The 20,448-nt window shown below is 43.4% G+C and overlaps 1 protein-coding gene across 1 annotated transcript; it reads right to left on the reverse strand.

Annotated features, from left to right (window-relative positions):
• Window positions 1-393: 393 nt before the first annotated feature.
• Window positions 394-19,526, reverse strand: DBR1 (debranching RNA lariats 1). The gene is made up of 8 exons (XM_067538786.1): window positions 19,282-19,526; window positions 18,543-18,667; window positions 14,710-14,790; window positions 12,525-12,610; window positions 9,811-10,035; window positions 8,710-8,790; window positions 5,527-5,672; window positions 394-1,820 (listed from the first exon to the last, which is right to left on the reverse strand). The coding sequence occupies exons 1-8, from the start codon at window positions 19,476-19,478 to the stop codon at window positions 1,145-1,147; spliced, it is 1,617 nt and encodes a 538-aa protein (XP_067394887.1). The 5' UTR covers window positions 19,479-19,526; the 3' UTR covers window positions 394-1,144.
• Between the last annotated feature and the right edge of the window lie 922 nt (window positions 19,527-20,448).

Here is a 20,448-nt window from a genome sequence, read left to right on the forward strand (position 1 = left end):
GCAAGCTACCTAATGTAGCTTGCATATCTCCCACTTACGTACAGCAGCATCTTCACAGTGCTGTATCAATGTAAGATGCCCTCCCGTTGACGCTTCCTTCCACCTTTCAGGAGGTAGATTAATTGAGTTGACTGGAGAGTGCGCTCCGACTGATTGAGCTGCCTAATTGATGCTGCCACATCAATGTCTGCTTCTGCAGCAGTGTAAACCTACCCTAACTTGAATCTCCTTTCTTGCAAAGTAAGCCAATTCTTTCTTATTCCACCCTCAGTGGATATGAAACAATAGATCACCATCCTCTTCAACATTCTTTTCCATATTTGAAGATTGTGTCCCTCAGCCTTCTCTTCTCTAGGAGAAACATGCCCAGTTCTTTCATCTATATCCTTATCTCATTTGGATAACTGGAGTTTAATTGGAGTTTAACAAAGTTATAAGCAACTGAAAACAGGGTCTTAATGGAACAGGTTAGGTGACATTTACTACAGGCATCACTACCTATTGTAAGCATATAAACTTTCAGCCCCTTCTCTGAAAGCACCAAACACAAGAGCCTACCCATAAAGTCAAACTTTTGGGAGAAAAACAAGAGAACCGATATTAAAAACAAATGCTCTCACCTTCACTATTACCATAATCACCACCTCAGTCATATATCATGTTTGCAATGTCAGAGTTATTTTCTGTGTATATCAGAAATAAAATTAAAAACCATTAGACAATGAATATAGTTTTAAAAAATATGAGTATGTACACCAAATGCTGGGATTTTCTAATGCAGAAACAGTAACTCCAGAGACAAAAATCATCATCTTCTCTTACTACTCTTTTTATCTTGGGAGTAACTGCTTTTAACCACACTGCAGAGACAGTTATTGCATTAGCTATTCTGTACTAAGTGTTACCTTTAGCTGCAAGAAAGTATTAAAGGCAATGCAAAGATCCTCTCCCTCCAAATATAACTACAATCTAGAGAAATTCTCCCTTGGTTAACCAATTATTACAGATATTGTATGGAGGCAAAGCAGAATGTAAATAAAATGAGTTAATTATCAAATGCTGAATTTTAAAAGCTCTCACCATTGTCCCTAACACCAAAATAGTTACAGCAGTTAAAAAAAACTGATGTGACATTAATGCATTTTCATTCTACTTTATCTTCATCCTCTGCAGCATAGATAGCCTGATTCCGTCTTTTAATTTTCTTCACAGCACTGTTTCCATTCTCATTTTTACCAATCCGCTTTAAAGCTCTCTCATTTAAGCTCATCTCATCGGTCTGCTTGCTCACACCAGATTTCTCCAGTTCTTCATTGGTGGAGTCCATTGCATCATCAGAAGATACCATCATGGAATCAGGCATTATCCTGGTGTCAGAAAAACTTGCTGAAAAGTCAGGTGGGTGATCAGGTGAAGGATCTATAGAACAGGTACTCTGTTCTTCATCACCACCCTCTTCATCCAACATTATTTCATCTGGGTTAATAGACAAAGACAGCCCAGAATTATCTGTATAATATTCACTGGGCTCTTCTGCAGACTCAGTACTGTCTATCTCTTCCTCCACCTCCTCATATTCCCCACGAACTACGCTCTCTTCTTTCACTTGCTGAATTCTGTCATTAATGTCAGTGAGGCCAAACTGGGCACAAAACTCACTGGTCTGTGGATTGATTACATGAACTGGTTCCATGTATTTCTGTGGTTTGTTGGGGTCATAACAAGCAGCTGTCACACTGAAGTTACAAGGAATTTTGAGGTTATGGCTCAGTTTTTCCAATATCTCTTTGAGGGCTCCTTCTGTTGCACTGTAATCCCACCTACAGGAATTAAAAAAAAAAAAAAAAAGTCATTCTCAAGCTCAGATAGGAACAGGAAGAGACATGTTTTGGCTATTTGAAGAGGTTCTCTTTACAGACATTAATATTGGCTCCACCTTACCGCAAATATTTAACTTAATTCAAGTGATTTCAAGAAATGTATACCATCCTCAATTAATACCAGGATTCCAATGAGCTGTGACATGAATCTAAATTCCACAGGGCTAATAAAGTGTCCTAGTCTGGCAATTTACTCTGCTTTCCAGGTTGTCAGTGTAACTGAGCAGTTCGACAAAAGAGACAAAGACAATACCCTAAGCAATCAGCTCCCAACAGATCAGTTTGGGAGCAGCAATGTTACAGAGCTAAATCTGAAAATTTTATAAAGGTAAGCAGAGGAAATTTGGAACAAAAGCAATTACAGACTTCATCAGATAAGACATGTGGGAAAGAGAAATTCAGATTCAGAATTTAACAGTAGAAGGCACTATAGGATTATCATATATGACCTTCTGTATATCACTGGCCATTAAATTTTTCTCAGTCACCTTTATAATGAGCACAATAACTTGTGTTTGGATAAAGCATATCTTCCAGAAAGGCATTCAGTCTTGTTTTGAAGACAGATGGAGAATCCATCCCTTCCCTTGGTAGTTTGATTGAGTATTGGAACATTCTCCCTGTTAAAAAATTGTCCCTAATTTCTCATTTGGATTTATCTGGCTTCAGTTTCCAGTCAATGGTTCTTGTTATGCCACAGTCTCTAGCTGGATTAGGAAACTGATGAGAAACTTACTATTGCAGCAGGAAAGTTAAAGTTTACTGGCACTGTTCAGTAGGATGGGGATTGGCGGAGGAGGGAGAAGAGCACACATGGTAGGCAGGACAATGAAATCTTTTTTAATTGATATTTGCAAAGCTGTCTTCTGGGCTTCTGCTTGCACTTTTGCCAAAGATTATAGAATAGGTTCACGGTTTTCAGGCTTTACAGAAGGATGGTGGAGGCAGTAAAGTGATGATCCCACCTATACTAAATAACTGCTCTGGGTGGTCTCAACATCTGGACTTGTTAAAAAGGTGACATTTTCTTTATTGTTTTTCATTCTAAGACTCCCTGGAAGTTTGGATGCATATCTCACCAGCAACTCAGTAGAAGCTTTTTGCAGTACGTTCAAATTGCTACTGCTAAATTTATCAGTTAATGACCATCCAAATACTGTCAGTTGAATGTCTTTGCTTGGTACTGCTTCAACTGTATTCAACTGAAAGCTAAGAAACAACTACAGCTGTATGTGGTAGGACATCCAAAGTCTTAATGTTCTGTCTCAATCTGCTGCTTGGGAGGAAATATAACCCAAACATCTGAACTGGTGAAGAAAGAGGAAGCTATTATAAATAGGGAAAATTTCTCAATATCAAATTTACATGGTGCTTTACAAAGTCAATAAAAACCTTTCCAGCTACAGGAAGCTTGCAATCTAAAACAATACACATACAAAGATACTTAAACAGATCAAGAAAGGAAGGAGTAAGGGACTTCCAGTAAGAAAGTAAAAGTGTGGTTTTAAAGAGGTGTCTGCCATGCCATTCCTGCTCCTGAACTCCAGGCCTCATCTGCACTTCATCTCTTGACTAGGAACCTGAAATCTGACTCAGACTCTGTCCCTTGGTATCAACCCCGGCCTGGAACCTGGCTACGAATTCCTCTACTGTCCCCAATCTCAGGTTTGCCCCTGCTCTGACCCATGACCTGACTGCCCTTGTTGGGATCCTAACAGTTTGTCCAGACCACCCTCGCCCATGATGAAGGCCTACCCTACAGGAACCTGGAGGCAGCAGGCCACTCCCTGCCCATTATTCCCTAAAGGGTATTGGAGATGTCTGAGTGGGTTGACCACTCCCAGGAGACCACCCAATGTTTCGAGACAAAGCATTGCAGCTCACAACAGAGAATCAAGCTCTGAATTCACTCAGCTCCATGATGAAAACGTGGCTCTGTGGCTCAACCTGCACAGCATGCCACAGATAACCAGATGCTACAAGAGCAGGGGGCCCAGCTGCAGAATGAGAATGCTGCACTATGGGCACACACCACAGCTGCATACCCTGACCCTTTAAGTTCCTATGTCTTAATGTGGGATCGGTAAAAATTTCAGGGGTTTATTAACCAATGCTGCCTGCTTTTTCTGCTCCTCCTCCAGTCCTACGCCACTGACCAAGCCAAAATAGGACTTCTTATTAGCTTTCTCACGGGAGATGCATTGGACTGGGCCTCACCCCTGCTTAAACAAGCAAGCCCAACACTATCGAGCCCAGGATGCCTTCCTCCAGGCACTTTCTGTCATTTTTGATGATCCCACTGTGGCCGCTCAGCATAAGTGGCATTGTGCAAACTCCAACAGGAGCAGGGATCAGCCTCCTCCTACACTGCCCACTTTCGGTAAATAGTCTCTGACACTGAGTGGAATGAAGCAGTCCAACTCTAAGTTCCAGTGGGGGCTATGCAAGGAAATTAAGGATGAGCTAGATTGTGTGGAGGCTCCGACCAGCCTAGATGCTTTTGTCAGCCTTGTGATATGCATGGACAATAGGCTCACTAAACGATGTGAAGAAAGGAAGGGGTTTGTGTTATCAATCGCCCAGCGCCCCTTGCTACCTGTCTCCAGCCCAGACCTGGAACCCATGCAGTTGGATAGCACCCATTGCCATGTGACCCTGAGGAAAAAAAAGAGCACCATTGCCACCATGAGCTGTGTTTCTGGCATGAAGGATCCCGCCATAATAACTGGTCGAGCCTTCCACCCCAAGCTGGAGTTTTCTTACAACAATGCCCACCATGTCTCCACTGGGCAGAGTCCATTCTATGCAAACTGTGTCTTCCACTCCCATCTCCATCTGGACATACCTGTCAACTCCACCAATCCCACAGCCGCTGACTGGGTGTGGCAGATCCATGAGGTCCAAGAAGAACTCAAGGCTCATCTGGACAAGGCAATGGAGGACTGTCTACTGGCACCAGAAAGGCCCAGCATTCACTGCTCGGCAAAAGGAGTGGATCTCAGCCCAAAACCTCCAAATCAACTGGCCGTGTCAAACTGGACCACCGATACCCTCAGGCCACATTCCATCAGTCAGATAATCATCCCAATGACCATGTATCATGACCATTTCATGTATCCTAAACAAAACTCTACATCAACACCCCTTTCACTCACCAGGCTCAACCACTGCCCCCCTCTAGTGCAGACTCCATATCGGACCTGTTAATCCAAATCCTCAGAGAAAAACTGCACAACACCTTTAAGTTCCCAGGCTCGTCTTCTGAATTCATAACTCTGCTAGACACCAATCATCATGGACTTAAAACACTGGATTACAACAATCTGTAACAGTATTAATCCCCTTCTTTGTCCTACTACTGTGGTTGTGGTAACACATGTTGCAAGAGACTATTCAAGTTGAAGTGGGCAGTTAACTCCTTATCTGTTCCCCTTGTATTTAAGCTGCAACACTGATTACCTTTCCCAGACCTGAAGAGCAGCTCTTTGTAAGCTCAAATGCTTGTCTCTTACACTAATAAAAGTTAGCCCAATTAAGATATTACTTCACCCATCCTGTCTCTCTAATATCCTAAATCATTCTTGTCAAAAGTATATGCATATTTTCAACTCAAAGAAAGCTTTAACCCAATACTCATTTTACTTACTTTGTATGGAGGCCGTTGTTTTCAGGCATATTCCATGCATTTGGAGTCACATTAATAAGACAGTTAGTAGCCTTGAGAACAGCAAGCCATTCAATGTCATATTCCAAAGAATCAGATGCATTGGGGTCATGTTCTATATCTATTACCTTAGAGAAACAATATTGAGAAATGAGGCATTTCATTTATCTTGACAGCAAGACACTGTTCTATCTTTAAACATTATCTTCAGGCAACCAGTTTTTAATTAACAGTTCAGTGTACCTGTCCACTGAATAAGGCAGGAGTTCTGTGAAAAAAATAGTATGTGATCATGTAATTAAAGAATATCATAACGCATATGTCCAAGGAGGCCGAATTAAGGCTGCACAGGCAACCCTGATTCTGTCATTTCCTAGCTTTTAAGTGCTTGACTTTAAAAATAAAGTTTAGATTGCAAACATAGTTTGTGCACAATATATTCAAGAATCTGCCCAGGTGGATGCATGCATCTGAGATCCAGACTAACAAGCAGAAGTTATTTTTTGGTCCATCAGTTTCCACCAATCCCAGACTGATAGTTTAACATACTTCCCTCAGAAAAAAGAAGGAGGTGGGGAAGGAACAGCTGCATCTCCCAAGAACTGCATTTATAGAAGCATCCAACATATAATGCAGTGATGCCCAAGCTTTTTCAGTCATGCCCCCCTTACCATTAATGGAATCTGTCAGCACTTCCACCCCTCCATTACTGCACGCAGAGCTGGGGGCAGAACTGGGCATAGGGGAGGAGAGGCAATGAGGACAGAGCCAGGGCTGGAGGCAGAGCAGGACTGGTGGATGAACACGGTTTGGGGAGGAGTGAGGCAGGGGGGAGCTGGAATCATGGTGCTCCCTCCCCACCACTCTGGCTGGCCCAAGGAGCATCCCAGTTTGGGAACCCCTGCTATAATGGTTGGCAAAATATGATCAGAGCTGCTTTTCTCTTTCAGCCCAAGAGGATTCATGGGCTAAAAGATATCCCATTTTATAGGATTCTGAAAAAAGTCCTGGGCCTTTTGAAGGCAGACTTGAAAACAAAACTCATCACTAGTGTTGTATTAGTCACTGATTTTTCTCTAGAGCACTAGTTATTAATAGCCTTCCTTACAGTTACCTGTAGGATTGGCTGTGAGAATGACTTATGAAACCCAAAGCAATTGTCTTGACTTTTTATTGTAGAGCAGTGCCGCACTACTTGACATTGATGGCAATAAGGCCACCATAAGTTTCCTCCTAGTAAGTGGCCTGAGTTGAGTCAGTTCAGAGAGTTGAGACAGAATGATCTAGTGGACTAACAGGTCAGGAACTCCTGTGTTCTACCTCCCACCTCGGAACCAGACTGGAGTTACCTGGGATGGGGAAAGGCAGACTTGACTTACCTGACTTGACACAAAAAGGCACATTGTAGACAGCTGAAAACCCATCTGGTTCTCTTTGAAGGAAGCCAAGGTATTTAAGCGGGTCAGTACACCAAGAAGAATTAATCACGTCTAATGCAGAGTATCTGCCTGGGAATACTTCCTTCAGTATTAACTTAAGTCTCCTATCCCTAACATACTTCAAACATTAGCCTGGCTCCTACTGCTCTCACCCCAGCAGAACAGGTTGATATGACAGTATTTGGAGTAGCAACTGCTGAAGCTTCTACCGAAGATGGAATAACTATCCCCTTGATTAAAGCATCTCACCCCTGCTGAAGAGAGGGGACATGTGGCAGAATTCGGGGCTGTGGGTGCAGCATGCCTGAGCCATGTAAGTCACATTCCACCTCCCCTAGAAACAAGCATGGGATTCAGCCCCACTGCAAGTTGGGGAAGCAACTGAGCTCCACCACTTTCAGACATTTGTCAGCTTGGCTTAGTTTTTTGTTTGCGTCTTCCCCCAGAATGTAGCTAAATTTCCCAATGGGGCGGGATGAAATGGAGGATCTGGCTGAGCAAGATCTGACGAAGTCTGACTGGCACTGGTACACCAAAGGGATTCTTATGTGAAGGAGAAACGAGAAAGATATTGTACTGTACTTCTGGCAAGTTACTTGTTGTTGATTGTAACAAATTGTCTTGTCTTTTAGACTAAGCTTTTTGGGGTATGGACCATTTTCTTTTCCACGTATATAGTGCCCAGTGCAATGGAGTCCCAATGCCAATTAGGGCCTTTAGTCCCTAGAGCAATACAAATTTTAAAGTCCACTGTAGGTAGTGGGACAAAGTCCTGTTTGGGGTACTGTGAGATATTGAATCCAAGCAGCTGTCTGGTTTGAATTGTTTTTTTAGGATTTCTCTGGAGTTTCCTAGCAAGTAATTTTCCTTAAGGATTTGTGCAATGGATCACAAACTATTTTTAATCTCCCTAGAAAAAACATTTAAATTGGTTGGATAGGTGTCTCCACTTTTCCACTCTACCCTGCTCAGATTCTTATCCTACAGTCTCCTGATCACAGTACCATGATAAGGAAGAAAAAAAAGCCTCTCTAGGGGCTCTTCCTCACCGGGACAGACTCAGGACTTTCACTGTCCTCAAATGGGAGAATCTTTTCCTTTTTTGTTTTTATTTACCTCAGGCTTCTATTTCAGGGATTTTACAGGAGCCTTCAGTTACTTAGCTACTGCCTCCAAAGACAGAAGAATACATATGGCTAGACAGTGTTACCAAGACATAACCTATAGTGAGGTGTGGTGCATTGTTGCACCTTCCCAGGAAGTGGGTATTGTGTCTTAAGCCAAAATTCCCTCCCCAATCCCCACTTGCTTCAAGAAGGAGGAAAGGGAGAGGAGAGAAGTAATTTAATTCTGACCTATACCAGCAAGTCAGCGCTTTGAGGGGACAGAGCACAAACCCCACATGTTCTTCATCCCCCTGCTCTATAGTACTAGTAAGCAAATACAAAATGCCCCTCGTCCCTGTATGGCAGGACACCAAGTCCTAGCAATTTGTACAGGGGCATATGGAGGGATTCTTATGGCACCCCACCCATATCTCTGTACAGCCCAAAAAAGGATCCCTTTAATTTTCCACTACCACATTAAGTCCTCATCCCATGTATGAGCAGCAATTGAGAGATTTAATTCTCTGGAGATGGAAGAATCATTCTTCAACTTGCAGTTGAGCCTTGCACTCCCTAGCCCAGATATATGAAGTACTAAATGGTAGTAGATGACCACTTACCTGCAGGAAGTCTCTGTGTGGCAGACATTTATCCAGAGCCAAAAATTTTGTTGCTTTTGGCAGCTGGCCTTCAATGTTTGTCTAGGAAAGAGGAATGAAACCATTACTGGCAATGCTAAAGATTCCCTGAAATATGACCATTCTAATAACCAAATTGTGCATGGAGACTCCAGAGCAGAATTTAAAGTATTAAATAGAATATTCCAAAGTTGCTAGAGATAAAAATGGAGGACTTTGGTACAAAAAGGGAGAGCTTGAGCTGAAGTCAGAGAGGGAGCTGGAGAAGAGAGACAGTTTCCTTCAGCTGAAGCAATCAGGTGTAGTGAAGCGCACAGACTCAACCTCAAAAGGGGCTATTCTCATGAGGGGGGAAAAAGATTTGCCAAGACAGGAAGCTCTAGAGACATAAAAGATGCCAACTGTTAAGGTGCACAAAGAGAATGCAGCCAATGATGTTCCTAATTTGCATTACTCTGGTTGAACAAAAAACTAGCAAATAAACCAACTGAGTTTAAACCCTGCAGGTTTTCTGGCTTTGACTGGGCTACTTATGAACTCTCCCAGTCTGCTCTGACCCTTACCATGCCTCAGGCACCCAAAAGGAGGATACCTCATTTCAAATAACCAAGAATCTTCCTCTGAATTGCTCTACCCTCCTCCTTCACTATATTTACAGGCCGTCTCCTTCCCAAAGGGAAAAAATCCAGCTGCCTGGTTTTCAGATTAAATATAATTTCCTAGTTCATCAACATTAGCTACTTCATCCTGCCCTGATGGTCACTAGACAACTTATTTGAAAAATATCAGCTAAAAAACTACAAAAACTAATAGTCCTACAAATATGCTGTTTATAAGTCATAAAATGTTTTTGAAACTAAGTTATAACATTCTCAGCCTTCATGAGTTAATTCTCTTTACACTATATTAAGTCTGATTATTAGCATGAATTAATAGTGGTGTACTTTTCTTAGCATATATGAAAATACATTTATAAAAAGGAAAAAGCAAAAGTTTTACAAAGAGAAAAATGCTTTTCTGGATCTGGCTACTGGTATTAGAAACTTCAGATATGCACATGACATACTTTTATATATTTTTTACCTCGTGTTGCATTAAAGCTGCAAATTTAACATGAAGATGTGCTGAGAACCAATAGGTGGGTTGAAAGTGCTGCAGAAGCTCTGAAGCAGCAGGGCTTCCTAATGTATTGTTTTCCACTTCTTGGCGGAAGAAAGATTTCATTTTAAGAAGTTGTTTCTTGTTTCCATAGTGATATATACTTCTTGGCCAGTCATGTGACATAAATACATCCATAGGATGCTTGAGCTGTAAAGCAAAAAAATAGACATAGGAAAAGAGCAGCATTTGAATGAATACTAATGAAGGGGGAGCATACTTGATTCCTTGTCTGACCAGATCTGATTTTGACTGACAGTCTTACTTTCTAAATACTGAGATTATACCACTGCATGCAAATCTAGATTGCCACCGAGTTTAATCTTGCATTCTCTAAGATCTGTGGTTTGTGTGCCACTTTCTTTCTTTCCTTAAGACAACTAAAGCAGTTACAATAAGGATATAAGAATTTATAAAATTACAGCCATATAATAAGCGCTATTTACAAAGCAAATTCATACAATAGAAAATATCACTATGCTTCAGATACAGTTATTACAAACATAAAAGTTAAGGATGACCTGTACACCAACACAGCTATCTTCTATGACCTTCTATATCTGCAAGCTACTTAAGCATAGGTATGAGATTCCCTGTGTTACTGTCAATTTCCATGTTTGCTATTTTCTTGGAATATTTTAGCCATCCCCTGACTATAGGCACTTCAATAGCTCTTTTAAAACCACATCATAATTTTTTTCCTATCTTCAAGCTTCTGATCTTTCCAGCACCATGCTCAGGGCTTGCCTGAGTGTAACAGTGAAACTGAAGAAGCAGATCAGTTTCATTCTTCTGCAACTTGGGAAAGTTCTGAGCAGAAGCAGTCACTCATTATTCACTCTGGCTACATATACACTACATTACAGAGCCTACACTGGCACAGCTACACTAGTTTAGTCCTCTAGTGCTGAAACAGGAAGTTCTCTCAGTATAATAAGGTGACCTCCTAGGACATTAACTATGCCGACAGAAGCCCTCTTCTGTCTGCCTAACTGTATACACTCGGACTTTTGTCAGCATAGCTACCTACCTAGGGGTTTGTTTTTTGTTTTGTTTTTAACACCTCTGACCAACACAGCTATGCTGATAAGTTTTAAATGTAGAGCAGACCTGCAAGTGGCTGTAGAAGGATTAGGTTAGGAGGTATATCCTCCCCCATCAGAGCTGCCAGCAGACTCTGGGTGGGAACAGAGGAAAAAGTACTCCTTTTACCTTCCAGAAGTCAGAGATGGGTTTTTTGGAGGTGAGGAAGACCTCCCACTGCTAGAAAAAAAAAAAATCACAAAATGCAAAGTTATGGTGACACTTTCCACACCATCTTAACTGTCCCTAGGGGTGTGGCAGTAGGAATTGAGAACAGTACCACCTTACCTTCCCTAACCAAAAATGCCATTCTCAGTAACCAGCACAATTCCAATGCAACACTCCTATTCATACAGTCCAACAGACTCATTATACTCCATGGAGCATGTCTGTTCTGGGAAGTACTTGCTGCTGGTCTGCAGAGATCCCACTTCACAAAAAGGCTGAGGGAAGGACAGGACTGTGATCTCCTTCAGGGACTCCTTAAGATAGGAATCAAAGGAAGCAGAGCTAAGGTTAATTGGGTAGTGTCACCTTAACTCTGCATTTCCTTCAGGAAAGCTGACTGCTCTCTATACTCTATGGGCAGGATATTGATACCTTGTCTTAATCAGGGACAAACTTCTAGAATTTGCAGGGGAGAGAAGCTACAAGTTCCAGGGCTGAGGAGGCACCAGCCTCTGCTGAACCTCTGTATCTTTAACGGAGGATCCTCCCATTTGAGGAGCCATGGCAGCCTGGAAAAGCAAATATAGCACTTGACAGGTTGCCTAGCCCAGGAATACAGGTACCATTGTGCTGGAGTGAGGGAGAGTAAAGAGACTCACAAAGACCCCCTTCCACCACCCACCCTCAGACATCCTTGCTTCTGCCATTTCCTCACACACCACAGGGAAGTTGAGGCAGGCATCTCTGCTCCCCCTTCCAGACCTTCTCCACAAAACACAGTTGCTGAATTAAATATTCAGGAAATTCCATAAAAGGTTTTGTTTAAAAGGAACTAAGGTTGATTAAGTAGCATTCCTCTGCTCCCCCCACACAAAGGGCCAGCCTATGCCACATCTTTAAGTATATCCCAATCCCCACACAGCACATCTCTACTAACAATGCCCAGCTCTGCACCATTACAGGAAATGTCCTTCAGCCTCCAACTAAGAAGGAGGCTACAGAAAACTCACTAGTCTCCCTCACACACTAATATAAAACCTTAGTTACAGCCTGCAGCTTCCCCAAGACACTGCACACTTAACCTGTGCACAAGAGACCCCCTGAATATCTGCTGATATTGCTTAAGATGTAATTAAGGATTTGCATTATGCTGTGAGGGACACCTATGTGATGTGTTTCCTTATCAACTGAAGAAGGCGGTCATTATGACAATGCAGAGACTAGTGACAAAGCCTGCAGAATTACCCTTCTGCTGCAAATAGCAGAAACAAACTTTGATTGTTTCAATGGAAACAGATAAATTCATATCACCAATGTGCTCATCTCTATATTAGCCTAATCTCATGCAATATTATCTACCTTCTTTTCTTCAAAGCTTTTTCCCTGACCTGTTTGAGTTTGAAGACTTCAATATTCCTCACATGGTATGCACTTCTTATAGTTTGCTGATTGTATGGAGGACACTCAAAATGACCTGAAACATATTAAGAAAAATTGTTCACACAAAATAATGTAAAGCCGTTCTCAATGTATAACCCTTGGGTCCATGTGGATGAAAATACCAAACAAATCTCTCAGCTACTCAGTTGCAGGAGATAGTCTGCTTTCACTATGGAGCTGTTCGGATGCACCAGCTGGCACTTTCCCAATAACCTTTAATTCAGGAAACAAATATACTCCAGAAATATGCCATTTTAAAAACAGATGAAGAGAATCCTTGATGTAGCCAGTTTGCAGGGGACATAGAAGAATTCATGCAGGGACTTTCCACACCAAACCACCCCACTTATTCAATTTACAATTATGTCCTTCTGAGCATTGCAAAAATCTCAAAATTTCTACTCTCAAGCACCATGCCCATTACCAGAGGAATCCCGGTTTGGGATTAGAGTGGTTCTTCATTTCATTTGACACTTCCAAACTGATGAACTCTGCAAAAGGGATTCTCCCTGGGGTTAAGAATCTTATTTATTCCAGTTTGTAAGAGGATATTAGAATCAATGTACCTTTGCTACTAGCAGGGTATTGTGGGAAGGCCTCCCTCCCCACTACAGTACACCAATTATTTAGTTTCTTGAGATCTGTTTGCAAAACCTTTGCTGTGTCCTACTAGCAGGAAGAAGAAGAAGAAGAAGATCTGACTTACTTTCCTTCCCAACCTCCAATCCCTGCTCTGGGGAATTACTCACATGGGGATTCACTACTGAAGACCTTCTTTGTGTTCTCCTCAGCCCAAGCATGATGCATCCACTAAATCTGGGCCAGAAGATTCTGAAGTGTGGACTGCCACCAAGCCAGAAGGACTTGGAGATAATCTGTCATTTTGATGCAGCAGAAGTGTGGCTTGTGACCTCAGGCTCTGCTGAGATTGGCTCACATGGAGATATGCCATGGTAGTATAAGTACTTATGCAGCCAGACCCACCACACACAGAACAGTCTTACAGAAACCTTTGCATCAACCTTTTCCACTAGGATCCAGACTCCTCAACACCACTCTTAAGGCAGGAAGTTTGAGTAGCAGCATATGTAGCAGGGCTCCTAAATACTCCATTAGAATGCAGCAGAAAAGTGGAGTCTTTGGGTAGTTTAACATGAACCACAATAACTACAGCACCTTTATTATGCTAGAAGTCCACCTATCCTCTCTTTGCATAAGCCAAGTTCATTGCTTCAAGCAAGGAAATGTCACCAGCTAACATCTGTGACAACGTCTCTGATGAGCCAATGACAGACCTAACATAAGACATAGCAATTGTGTGCACCCTCAAGGAGCGCCACACAATTACTTAAGTTACTGGCATGCTTCCAGTCCATCTGTGAAAGATGTAAATCAAAGCAATAATAAATATGATGCAGCATGAAGTACACAGCAGACAAGGACCAATCAATGTTTGCAATCAAAGCTCAGCACCAGAAAGAGAAGCTGCAGCCTAAAAGCATCAAGGATGCAGATGCAAAGAAGCTCTAATGGGAAGGAAGGGGGCTAGAGGGGTCCAATGTCGCATCAGATCATCAACACAAGCTGGGTTCCTAGAGGGAGCAAGGGGGGCTTAAATAGCAAGTGATGCACCAATGTACTCAGCCTAGCTTGGGGTGTTCCAGAACAGAGCATAAGTGGGGGAATGAAGTCCTAAGACTATAGCTCTGAACTTCAAGTTGAGCCAGTGCCTTGATATTTCTATGTAACACCAACATGCATGATCAGTCTTATAGGTAAAAGAAACAGACTGACACTAGTAACTAAATGATGCTGCCAAAGCAGCATTAGGATGATTGCTGCAAGGACTTGCACATCCATGGAGGGCTCTCTCTTTTCTGGACATGCTTCGCAAATGACTGCTAAAGTAAGACAGACACCTTTGCTGGTGTCAATGGCTATTTTCAGCTTGAAGAGTTGGTTGCAGGTCTGCACACAGACTCAACAGGGGAATCTGTTGACAGGCATCTTTGCAGAACTTGTAACTTCAAAAAACACAAAATAGAATACTAAAAAGCATGGAATCTTAATTGCAAGATGTTTCTGAAAGCATAAGTTAATAAAAAGTAAATTCTAAATTACAGAGAATATTACCTTTTCTGTAATCATGAGATTTGAAAATGCCAGAAATTCCACCAATTCTTACACCACGATATTTTACTACTCCTGCATAACCTAGAATGAGAAGAGATTAAAGTAAAATTCTCTGCATGTTCAGGAAACCAGGGAGCTTTCAGGAACTGTAATCCACTCTGTTCAACTTTAACACAATGTGCGTTAAGGACAGGAGAATTTGTATTACTGATCTAGAACTAAGGTTCAAATGAGTTACATTTTAGAAATTGTTCACTTGCCTCTGCACTACTTTCAATCCCAGACAAAAGCTATTCTTGTAGAAATAAATTTTTGTATTTCTAACCTGTCCAAAACCATTAAAATCATTCATATAGCAGCACCACACATTTTCATGATACTTAGAAATAAAATAAGACTAAGGGCTGGTCTACCCTACACAGTTAGGTTGATACAAGACAGCTCACATCAACGTAATCTCGGTGTCTACCCTACAGCCTTCCTCCTACCAATGTAAGTGCCCTACTATACTGACATAACTCCACCTCCAGGAAAGGCCTAAGGCTGACATTGGTGTAGTTAGAGCAAAGCAGTTGTTACTTACATTGGCCTTTGGCTGTCTTGTCAATTTCACAGCTTGGTGCTGAAGCCATGAAATTGACAAGGCAAATTGAGGAGGCAGGGAATAGGGAGGCAAGAAGTCCCTGGCCACCTTCCCCCTGGCTCCTGGAAGGGAACGGGGAGGCAAGAAGCCCGTCAGGAGCCCCAGAGCCTGTGGGGCAGCTAGGCTCCCAGCAGGCAGCTGCCAGCAGAGCTGAGAGACTAGTCTCTCAACTCCACGCCCTGCCCCTCCTAGATTGGTAGAAGCACTCTTGGTGAGGACACACACCACCAACCCAAGGAGGGTAGTGTGGACATGTAAATCAACCTAATATACGTTGACTTAGGATTTGTCTCCACCAGAAACATAAGTCTTAAAATTTAAGACTGACAAGAATAAAAGCACAAAGCAAGTCCCTCAACTGGGGATAATTTAAGATGAAAAGGAAGGATTGATTGAAGAGATGAATTTTAAAGAGCAATTTGAAAGTAAGAAGTACTTGGCAGAAGCAAACATGGAAATTGTTTCAGTCACACAGACAGCATGAAAGACGACAAAAATCATTAATAAGATGAAAAGAACGAAGCAGTAAAGTGAGAGATTTAGAAGGGGCAGAACTATAAGAACAGCCATAATTAGTCAGACCAATGGTCCATCAAGCCCAATATTTTGTCTTCCCACAGTGTCCAGTGCCAGATGCTTCAGAGGGAATGAACAGAATAGGGCAGTTATCAAGTGATCCATCCCATTGTTCAGTCCTGGTTTCTGGCAGTCACATGTAGGGGCATCTAGAACACGGGATTGCATCCCTGATCATGTTGGCTAATAGCCATGGGTGGCTCTATCCTCCATGAATTTATCTAATGCTCTTTTGAACTGCATTATAGTTTTGGCCTTCACAACATCCCCTGGCAATGGATTCCACAATTGATTGTGCATTGTGTGAAGTAGTACTTCCTTCTGCCGTTTTCAGCTTGCTGCTTATTAATTTAATTGGGTGACATCTGATTCTTATGTTGTGCAAAGGGGTAAATAACACTTCCTTGTTCACTTCACTACACCATTCATGATATTATAGACCTTTATCATATCCCCCCCCTTAGTCATCTCTTTTCTAATGCTGAATAGGGTCTTGTAGATCAAAAGCAAAGAACCTAAACTTAATTCAGAAAGCAGCAAGGTCAACTAAGTGATGTGGATGGAGCAAGAGAGAAAAGTCATTAGCAGCAGCATGTCCAACTGACTGGAACAGAAGCAGGAGAGTAGTGAGGGAGACTGACAAAGGGGGCTTACGTGAATTGTGAAAAGTGACCAATGCATAGGGAAGGGTTTTAGTAATTAAGAAGCTAGTGTCACGCTGGCTGGATAAGGGGGGTCCCTTGTGGTGTATTCAGGAGCTCTGATTACTCCCTTCTACACCAGTCTCACATTGGGGGTGTCTCGCTGGCTGGATTGGGGGGGCATTTATCATATGGTTTGACATCAGTATGTCAAAATCATAGTAATGCATGTAAGATATGCCATGTCAGTTACTGTTAGAAAGGCTATAATGTGCTTAGTAAGATGATGATGTTTATGTTCATGTGTTATAAGTGTAATGGAAGTTATGGATATGTTTGATATATTAGTATTTCAAATTGTGCTGTCTGGGTAACACCTTAAACAGGATGGCTGCAAAACAATAGCCGGCTTAATGGCCCATTGAGACATTCACAAGTGCAAGGGGAGAAGCCAGGGATATACCTGATGAGTCACCGGGACTTGCTCATGTGACTCTGGACTCCATTTTGGTTTCTGTGAAATTCCACAAGCAGCATGGCAAGGGCCAGAGGACATAAAAGGCAGGGGCACGGAATCCATTTTGTCTTCAATCCTGTTTAGCTTTTGGCAACCCATCTACCTCTGGACCAAGTCATCTGCAACTGAAGCTGTGAAACAAAGGACTGAGACCCATCCAGGTACTGGATGTATACCAGAGGGACTATACAAGCCTGCAAACTCCACAATTCTTCTAGAAACCTGATACATATAGACTTTCAAATCATTTGTATGTATCTGATTGCTTTAATCCTTTAACAGTTCTCTTATTGTTTGTTCCTTTCCTTTTATAATAAACCTTTAATTTTAGTTACTAAATGATTGGCTGGCAGCATGGTATTTTGGGTAAGATCTAAACTTATATTGATCTGGTACTGTGACTGACCCTTTGGGGTCAGGAGAAACCTTTTTGGTAAAGAGCAGAGTTTAAATAACTGGTCTCTTTAATGGACCTAGTGGCTGACTGGGAGCCGGAGACTGAAATGTAGCAAAGGGGGCTGTGTGTATTTGTATACTGGCTTCTTGATAACCAGTGTGGGGAAACAGAAGCACTGTTTGTGGCTGGTTGGGGCAGCCTGACTTCAGTGTCATCCACCAGAGCTGGGAGAATCTGCTTTCCTTTTAAAGCCTGCACTGACCTTGGCATTATCAGGTGGTTACCCTGGGCACAGAAGAGTCACAGCTAGTTGGGCAATATTAAAGAGGAACCATTAACAAGAAACCAATTAAGAAAAAAGGTCAGCGAGAACAGTCAGATTGTGGTCCTGGGAGACAGGAAAGATAAGTAGAGGTGACACAATGTAGGCTAAGGAAAGAGATTGAGAAGAAAGATTAAATTCAGTTGTGGAGAGACAGTTTGATATGATGGCAGGTCATCTTCCCCTTATCCCATCAACCGGTCAGGTTGTTATGCGAGCATTGCCATATTTGTCTGTCCAAATCAGCACTGAAGTCCACCTGCTTACCATCTTTGATGCAATTTATCCATTTGCAGGTCATCCAAAAGGAAAGTTCAGATGCAATTTGAGATCAAAGACTGGATAGAAAGGATGAAGTGGAGGGTAGGTTAAGAGTAAAACTGGAGAATCCTCAGCATACTTTAAAACACTGGCCCTTGCAGAATACAGAAAGAAAACAAAAACAGAACCCAGAAGTACTTAAGTCACTAAAAACTAAGACTCAGACTCACAAGATCTCCCAGGCAAAAATATCTGAATATATTCTTCTAATCTTCAACTGAGCATCTGAAGCAAAACCAAACCCTGAGGAATCTCCCAATAATATATAGCCAATACTCCAGAAACAAAATCCAAAACAGTAATGTCTCTCTCAGCCTAGGCAGAAATCAAAGTTTATAGAAAAATGCTTCTATATTTAACCCCTAGATTGAAGGTCAAGCCCCTATAAAACCAAAGAATGAAATGAAATTCCATACCAAGGTAATATATATTGGGTGCCACCCATCCTCCATATGGCAGTTCCTGCAAGTGATTTGAGGCTTCATGATTGCCCCCAATAAAGATAGTGAGAATAGGAGCCTTCTTCTCTCCAGAATAATACCTGTTTCATGAACAGAAAAAACAACCTCTTAACAATACACAAGTGATATTTTAAAATGTTTACATGCTTATGCAGCAGCAGAAATTGGGCTCACAAGCGTCTACACACAGAAGTATTGGATATTTTTGACACAATAGACATCTGATTATTTTGTAGTCCCAAACCAGAACACAATTTGTAGCCTTCACAGAGCGTCAGCCGTACAACCTGCTTTGCCGCAAAGAGAGGGCCCCAGTTAGTTGTTTCCCAGACCTACGCTCTGTGTCTGCAGCAAGGCCCCCGGAGTTCTACAGCCAAAGGGCTTCCCGAGCAAACCTGAAAATCAGACTACTCCGGACTGGGCCAGGCGGCAGCGGCGTTAAGAGTGGCCGGGATGGCGCTTCGAGCGCGTTACCCAGCCCGGCTGGGGATAGGGAGGAGGCGCATCCTCCTCGCCCGCTATCAGGCCGGCAGGGGAGGGAGCAGCCCGGGACCAGACGAGGCGAGGAGTTCCCGTCCAGGAAGCGCCTCCGGCAGCGCTCTGCTCCCCAGGGCAAAGGCCGCGCACAAAGCGGGCCCCGCGGCAGCGCCCGTGGGCTCCGACTCGGAAGCGAGCGGTCCGACCTGGCGCTCACCGGTGGAAGGCCTGCATGTGGCGGTACTTGGCAGGCACGGCCATGCAGCGCAGATCCGCCTCGTTGCGCACGGCCTGGAAGTCCCCGCAGCACAGCAGCAGCTCGAGCCGCAGGTTGTGGCGCCGCTGCAGCAGCTCCAGCGTCTCGTAGAGCTTGTCCAGCGCGCCATGACAGCAGCCGGCTACCGCCACCTTCATCCCGCCGCCAGTGCGCGCGCTCGCCCACCTCACAACAACAAGCCGACGCGTCTGTCTGTGCGTCTGTCTCCAGCAGGGAGGCGCATGTTTAATGCGCCATCAAGCCGGCCCCGCGCGCGCGCGCGCGCACCAGCCTTTTTCCCCACCCCACCCTGCAGGGGCCGCGCAGCCGCCCAGCGCCGGGACTCAGGGCGCGCTCGCTGCTGGCCACTCTGGGCGGGGGTTGGAGCGCGCACCGCACTTGCAGGCGCGTGGGTGAGTGAGTGCGCGCGCCGGCACCGCCCTCCTGTGCTGCAGATCCGGGTTCCGTGTGTGTGTGTGTATACCTGCTTGGCCACGTGCATGCCGCGTGTGTGTAAGCTGCGTACACGTGTTCTCGCTGCGTGCAGGCGCCTGCAGTCCGAATGTACGGGACACGGGGGTGTGCGCGCTCTGCACCCAAGTGCATGGCTGCTGTGTGTATGTCTCCGTTGCTTATCCATTTCTGTGTGTGTGTAACGCACCCCACAACAGCGTTGTGCTCTGACAGCAACTGCCCGCTCTATGGGAGTTGTTGCCAGCCGCTAGCAGTTCCGTCCATCTCCAGTTCAGCTGCTAGTCAGCCTTTTTCTTCAGGGTAACACAGGACAGCGCGGGTTCTGAATAATTGCTAGTAATATCCCCCTTTTCCAGAGAGCAACGTTTATATAGCCCATGAAACGGCCCGAGTACTTTGCAAACAATATATTCCATATAAAATATTACGTTAAAAGAACATTGCTGTTGCAGTGTCAAACACTCTAGGAAATGCCAGAATTAAGGTTCCCCTGCAGAGACCTCCATCAGTTGAGCTAAAGTAGAAACTCCACTAGCTGACAGCAGTAGTAACTTACCTTCTATTAAATGCCCAAAATGTTGTATTAATAAAGAGTTGAGATTGTCCAGTGGTGCCTTGTGTCCTTCCAGAATGTGGCCGGTGGCTCACGCAACT

This window comes from Emydura macquarii, unplaced genomic scaffold (assembly GCF_026122565.2).
Source record: "Emydura macquarii macquarii isolate MOO-44397 ecotype Brisbane River unplaced genomic scaffold, CSIRO-AGI_Emac_v2 contig_499, whole genome shotgun sequence".
In the NCBI taxonomy this organism is placed as follows: Eukaryota; Metazoa; Chordata; order Testudines; family Chelidae; genus Emydura; species Emydura macquarii.

What these genes read in the sequence shown, in the direction of transcription:
- DBR1 (XM_067538786.1), bottom strand. Translation starts at nt 19,478, where the DNA reads ATGAAGGTGGCGGTAGCCGGCTGCTGTCATGGCGCGCTGGACAAGCTC. An exon ending in ACCCAATATATATTACCTTG is followed by an intron (nt 14,791 to 18,542) that starts GTATGGAATTTC and finishes TTCTCATTCTAG; the next exon opens with GTTATGCAGGAGTAGTAAAA. An exon ending in AAGTCTTCAAACTCAAACAG is followed by an intron (nt 10,036 to 12,524) that starts GTCAGGGAAAAA and finishes TTTGCTTTACAG; the next exon opens with CTCAAGCATCCTATGGATGT.